This window comes from Gavialis gangeticus, unplaced genomic scaffold (assembly GCF_001723915.1).
Source record: "Gavialis gangeticus isolate Ggan-Ray unplaced genomic scaffold, GavGan_comp1, whole genome shotgun sequence".
In the NCBI taxonomy this organism is placed as follows: domain Eukaryota; kingdom Metazoa; phylum Chordata; order Crocodylia; family Gavialidae; genus Gavialis; species Gavialis gangeticus.
Window position 1 is genome coordinate 30881119 of NW_017728995.1, and position 6442 is coordinate 30887560.

Genomic DNA, 6442 nt, shown 5'->3' on the forward strand with positions numbered 1-6442 from the left:
GTGGGAGAGATGCTGACGAGCTCTCGGGTGCACGGCGCAGTTTCTCCGGGGCTGAGCGTGGGTCTGTCTGCTCTGCCGCCCGGGGGGCGCTGGGCACCTCTCACCGCACACGGGCGGATTTCAGGGCCTGGCGGGAGGGGGTCAGAGCCGTCCGCCGGGGGCATTGCCGCCAGGGTGGCTTTTGGCCCCCACCCGCACCCCGACGGCGTCCCAGCCTGCCTGGACGAGGACGGCTTCTGCATCCCGCCCTGGGACTTGTGGGGTCGTGTTTGCGGGGTGCTGGGGGTGGTCGCCGGGCCTGGCCAGCCTGACCCCAGCTGCCAGAAGCTGCCCCAGCCTACGTGGGACTGCAGCAGCCGCCTGTTCTCGCGGCGAGGAAGTGGGGCCCCTCTCCCCGCTTTGCTGCCGCTGGGTTTTTACCCTCTCCCTTTTTTGCCACCTGCAGCAATCGTGGGGAGACGGGGCAGCCCCTTGGGCGACCCGAGCGAGGGCTCCTCGCTGCGGGACCGTCCCCCGGGGTCACCCCGCGCGCAGAAGGGGGCTGGCGGGAGAAGGGGCCACAGCTCGGGGCTCTCAAATCCTTCCAGCCGCGTCATCTCTGGAGCCCGGCAGATGCCAGTCCAGGGAAGCCCACCGGACTCGGCCTCTTGCAATGCAACTTTTCCCCCTCCTCCGAAGCACGATTTGTTCTTTAATAGCAGTCGATGTCCCGGTGTGGCTAATGAGCGGGCACGAGTTCCCCGGGCCAGGCGGAGCGGTCTCGCTTGCCCCCGCAGTGAAGGGGAGCAAGACCCAGACAGGCCGGAGCAGTTTGAGTGCAGGACGCCCCGCTCCCAAACTGACTCCCCTCCAGCCTCACCCCACCCGGGCAGTCCCGGCAGGCAGGTCTCCTGCTCTCGGTGCCGGACGCCTGAATTTCAATGAGGACGTACAAAATGAAAAAGAAATAAAAAGAGACGTCCCAGTCGAGTCAAAGAGGGGCTGTCACGGGGAGACCGGATTCACCTGGGGCTTCCCCTTCCCCGCAGCCGACAAGGGATCTGCTTGCTCCCTAGCAGAGGGTTGGATGTATATGGCCGGGACCTCGTTCAAAGAGGGGGTGACCTTCCCCCAGGGAAAGCTGAGCTTTATGAGAGACGGACGAAGGGCTGGGGTAACTCTGCTGACTGATTTACACCCACGTCACAGAGATCAGCCACGGCCTTGTCCTGCTACGTCCTTCCCGTGGGCCCTGTGCTGCGTGCGGTACACAAGCGCAGCTCCCGCCAGCTTTACACCACTTGGGCTGGATGCCGAGGTTGTCCGCCAGCAAAAGGGGGGTGAGATGGAGCTGGAAGGACGTGCATTTGAGGTGACATCAGTATAACGCATGTCTCACGTTGCCTGCTCTCCCCAGGTTTTATGACACACATTTTTCTGCTTCAAGCCCCAGGTCCCGGAGTCTTGTGACTACAGGCATGGCTCGCACCTTGTTTTTCTTTACATCGCTTCGTACACACTGAAAAAATCACTTGAGAAACCTGATCTCTGAACCCCCGAAGGGGCTCAGGACGTGTTGTCTTGCACAGACCCCTGGTTTTTAAGCCAGTCTCCTGCTGATTTGGGGCCAGCTCGTGATGTTCAGTCTCCTGAGCATGGCCAGACTGAACCGGGAGGCACGTGGCTGGTGTTGGTAGTTGACTTAGGTCTGCCACCGAGGACATAGATCCCCACTCCAATGCCGACCTGATCCTGTCGTGTGTGATTTGCCCCTGGACATGGAGCAGCTCAGAGGCCCTGGAGATACTTGTGCACAGCAGGGAGCCCCACGGGGCCACTTCAACCAGCTCAGGCTAGAACAGCAACCCCATCTGGACTGTAGGTCAAGTGGGAGCAACTGGGATGGGTTTGAGTCTCTCACCTGCCTCCAGGCCCCTCCCGCCACCCTCCAGGAACCTGCCAACCAAGCTCCTCTCTCCTCCGAGGGACCACCCAGACAGATAATCCCTGCCTTTTCTGGGATGAAGGACCACCCATTCTCACCGTGCCACATCCAGAAGCCTTCCTCCTTCACCTCCTCCTGCCTGTGACAGCCGCCCACTGCCGCCGGGCCACAGCCGAGGAGTGCAAGGAGCACGTGGCCTTTGTGCCTGACCACAGCCGGGTTGAGAAAGGCTTTGATGTCACGATGCTGGCCCGGAAGACCTACGTGGTGGACACCAAGCAGTGGCAGAGGTGAGACGGGACCTGCACCCTGTGCTCCAATACACTCCAGGGCAGGAGTCTCCAGCGCCTTCCCCTGGCTGTGGTCAACGGGCGGGTCAAGGTCTCATGCCAGAGGACAGCCACCAGCTCCCTGAACTACTCGGTCGTGGAGGTGGCCCAGGAAGCCAGCACAGCCATGGAAAACAACTGGGAGGTCATGCTTGATGTGGATGTCCCTTTGAAGGGCAACGTGCAGGTGGCGATGGCTGGTTCCCGCCCTGATATTGCTAAATTCAGTGAAGACAAGGCCCGGCATGACAAGTACTCCTTTGCCATCCGTGAGGTCTTCTGCCAAAACTATTGGTGAGGTGATCAGGGCAGAGAGGTCAGGAGAGATCAGGATCAAGTCTGAGCTGGGTGGGGGTGATGCTTAGGTTGGGGGTAGATTTGGGTTGGGATCAGGGCTAGGGCTGGGAATAGATCTAGGTTGTCTTGGGGTGGTGAGTAGACTGAGGTTTGATTGGTGTCATGGGCTGGTTGTGGTTGGGTTGAGTTGGGATCCAGGCTGGTTTGATTGGGGTTGAGTTGGGGTCATCAGTAGGTTTATGTTGGGGTTAAATTGAATTGCGGGTCAGTGGTAGATCTGAGTTGGGTTGAGTTGAGGTCATGGCTAGGTTGAGTTGAGATCAGGTCAGGTTGAGGTCATGGGTAGGTTAGTTGCGACTACATGCCCCCGTCAGGCAGTCGTCCCTTCCCCTCACCCTCACAAGATGGCGGCTCTCCCTTCTTTTCCCCCACCAGGTTCAACATCACCAATAATCCCCTGCTGTCTCCTAACTTCACGCGAGCCATAAAGGACCTGCCCTGGTACTACAACTGGGCTTCACGCCCCAAGTATCGCCAGTTCATTGCCACCTACGGCACCCACTACTTTGCCCAGGTCTACCTGGGGGGCCACATCTGGAACATCACAGCCAGCCGGACCTGCCAGACGGTGCTGGATGGGCTGACGCCCGACAAGGTCCAGTTCTGCTTGGACCTGGAAGTGGCCATGAGCACTGGGGCTGAGACCAGCAGAGCTGAGGGGGCCCCCAAGGTGTGCCGGAAGCAACGTGAGAAGCTTGGCATGAACTTCTATGAGGTCTACAAGGACCGTGACACTGAGGTCATTGGAGGCCATGGCCACTTCGATTTGCTCTTCACCAATGGGTGGGACACCAACATTTACACCAGCTGGCTGGAAGAGCTCAAAGCCAACCCTGACCCAATCTCCTACACCCTGGCACCTCTCCACATTTTCGTCAAGCAACAGGACCCAAGAAGGGAGGCTCTCCAGCAAGCAGTGAGCAAATACATCCATGACCAGGCCTTGTGGAGCAACTGCTCCCAGCCATGCCTGCTCGACACCCAGCGTAGAGCCCTCTGCTCCTGTCTCTGCCCCAGGGACACCATAGCCAATGCCATGTGCTGCTCCCAGGACTGGGGGTGGGGCAAGCTGGAGGTTACAGTCAAACATGGCAAAGGCCTGTGGGGAGATTATGGAAGCCAGACAGATGCCTACATCAAGGTTTTCTACCAAGAGAGGTTGAACCAAAGCAGAACTGTGAACAACAACAACCCCATCTGGAACATCTGTCCGGATTTGGGGGCTGTGAAGGTTACCAGGGCCCCCCAGCTGAAGGTGCAAGTATGGGACAAGGACAGTGGGTGGGACGATGACCTCCTGGGGACCTGTGATGAACCGCTAGTGGCTGGCGCCTCTCAGCAGAAGACCTGCTACCTGCACCACGGCAAGCTAGAATACCAGTACAAGCTGCTCTGTGGGCCGAGTCTGGGGGGACCTCAGTGCCAGGACTATGTCCGCCAGCCCCCCGGTAGGGCAGCCAAATAGACTGGGATTGGGTGACCCTTGGGAGAGAAGCATAGATTTCATAGACATTAGGGGCTGGAAGGGACTTCATGAGATCATCAAGTCCAGCCCCCCCGCCCGCTATAGGCAGGAAGTCAGCTGGGGTCAAGTGACCCTAGCAAGAAATAAATCCACCTGTTTTTTGAAGGAGTCCAGAGTAGGTGCTTGCACCACTTCTGGGGGAGTCTGTTCCAGATCCCGGACACTCGCACCGTAAAGAACTTTTTTCTTATGTTCAGTCTAAATCGGCCTTCCTGGAGTTTATGGCCATTACACCTCGTTATCCCTTGGGGAGCTCTGGTGAACAGCTGCTCTCCCAGGTCCTGGTGTACCCTTCTTATATACTTGTAGGCTGCCACCCAGTCCCCCCTGAGCCTTCTCTTCTCCAGACTGAAGAGTCCCAAGTCCCTCAGCCTTTCCTTGTATGACCTTCCCTCCAGGCCATGGATCATGCGTGTGGCTCTCCTCTGCACTCTCTTAAACTTCTCCGCATCCTTCCTGAAGTGGGGGGCCCAATACTGGACACAGTACTCGGGCTGCAGTCTCACCAGGTCCAAGTAAAGCGGGAGGATGACTTCCCTAGTTTTGCTTGAGATGCATCGGTAGATGCACTCCAGAGTTTGATTTGCTTTGCCAGCCACGGCACCACAATGGTGGCTCATGTTCATCTTGTGGTCAGTCAAGACCCCCAAGTCCTTTTCCGTCATGGGGTTAGCGAGTGTAGACTAAGGAGAAGAAAGGGTCAATACAGAGCCAAGAACTCCCTGAAACTTCACTGTTAAAGGTACAGAAACCCTGGTTTGAACTAATCAATACCGAAGACCGACTCTTAGGACTGAATACCACCCCCACCCCCCCAGTCAACTGCCCCCAGAGCCCTATTCAGCACAGCAGTGAATTAATCAAACTTCATCAATGGACATTTTAAGAGGGGGTCTTTAAGAGAAGGCTAGATGTACACCTTGCTGGGGTCGTTTGACCCCAGTACTCTTCCTGCCATGGCAGGGGGTCGGACTTGATGATCTGCTCAGGTCCCTTCCGACCCTAGAAACTATGAAACTATGAAACTATGACTCCCAAGACTGCACGTACCTGCGGACGTGACCCCTGGGGCTGACAGCTGCCATCCAGCAACCACCAAGGGGGGGAAGTCTCACGAGGTCAACGACCCCTGGATTGGGTAAGCCTGAATATTGGGGAGTCACCAAAGTCTGCCAGAGAGGGATAAAAGGCAGTGAAGGATGACCCCCAATGGCACCCTCTCTGACCTGACCAGCACCCTGCCTGCCCAGCCGGATGGACCAGCAGGCGACCCCCTTCTGAAGCAACATGGCACTGACAGCCTCGACTGGCCATCGACGGCAGACTCCAGCACTTGGGGATAGGTATATCTTGACACCGGTGCTTAGCGAGCTACTGTGAGTGTGTGCTTGCGCGAATGTGTGTGTGTCTGAGGGGATGAGCCGCAAGGTTTATGATCTGACTTTTGCATCCGTCTAATAAACTAGAATTTTATGAGGATCCTATGAGTGGGTCCTTTGTAGTCAACAAAATGAGTTGCCGTGTCACTTCTTTAACGCTAGTCTGGAATCTCATTTGGTCACGTAACACCCTACCAACCTATCCGCTCACCAACACCTTGACCCAGCCCATCTTAGACCAATCCATTGGCCGTCCTTTTGGCTGACCTAATCAACCCTGACACGACCCATCCATTGTCCAACCAGTTAGGCTGGGGTCTGTGCAAGGCTTCAGATCTGGAGAAGTTTCAGACACTTCGGTGTCTGAAGCAGCATGTCCGGATCAAAGCGCTGGCTTCGTTAGGCTTTCCAGAGCGGTTCAGAAAAGCTTTGGAGAGCCTGCCATAGGGTATAATGGGGAATCAATGAAATATCTATAACATTGCTGTTTTTTGTCTGATCTGGATGAAACCTGCAGGGGTGGTAGCCTCTGCTGAGAGCATGATGCCTGCCAAGGTTCAAGGAGATCGGTGCATAGGGTTCGGGGGAAACAGCGCCCCAAATTCTTGAAAACAAAACTCATAGCATGTGTACGTGTTAACCCAGCGAGACACCCAGGTTTATGGGGAGCTGCCAGCTACTCCCTGGGCTGGAATTTGCCCAGCTCTCAAACCGAGTCTTGAATCAGCTCCCTCTGCCAGGGATAACACCGGTCTGCAAGTACTGGACTACTCCAGCTGTGGTTGCCTCCAGGACGTGAGCAGCAGAGGGGAGATGGAGGAGAAGGTGCAGCCCAGGTCCTTGCCCGGGGATCCACCTCCCCCAGCCTCCCGGCTAGCAGGAACAGTGCCCTGCCCTGCCCTGCCCTGCCCGTCCGCACTGGGGGCAA

General features: G+C 57.0%; 1 protein-coding gene across 1 annotated transcript; it reads left to right on the forward strand.

Moving 5' to 3' along the window:
- Window positions 1-9: 9 nt before the first annotated feature.
- PRF1 (perforin 1) lies at window positions 10-4096 on the forward strand. Its single transcript, XM_019503052.1, is given in 3 exon segments — window positions 10-379; window positions 1932-2547; window positions 2986-4096. Coding segments are annotated over 3 exon segments (2076 nt in total). The 3' UTR covers window positions 4076-4096.
- The last annotated feature ends 2346 nt before the right edge of the window (window positions 4097-6442 follow it).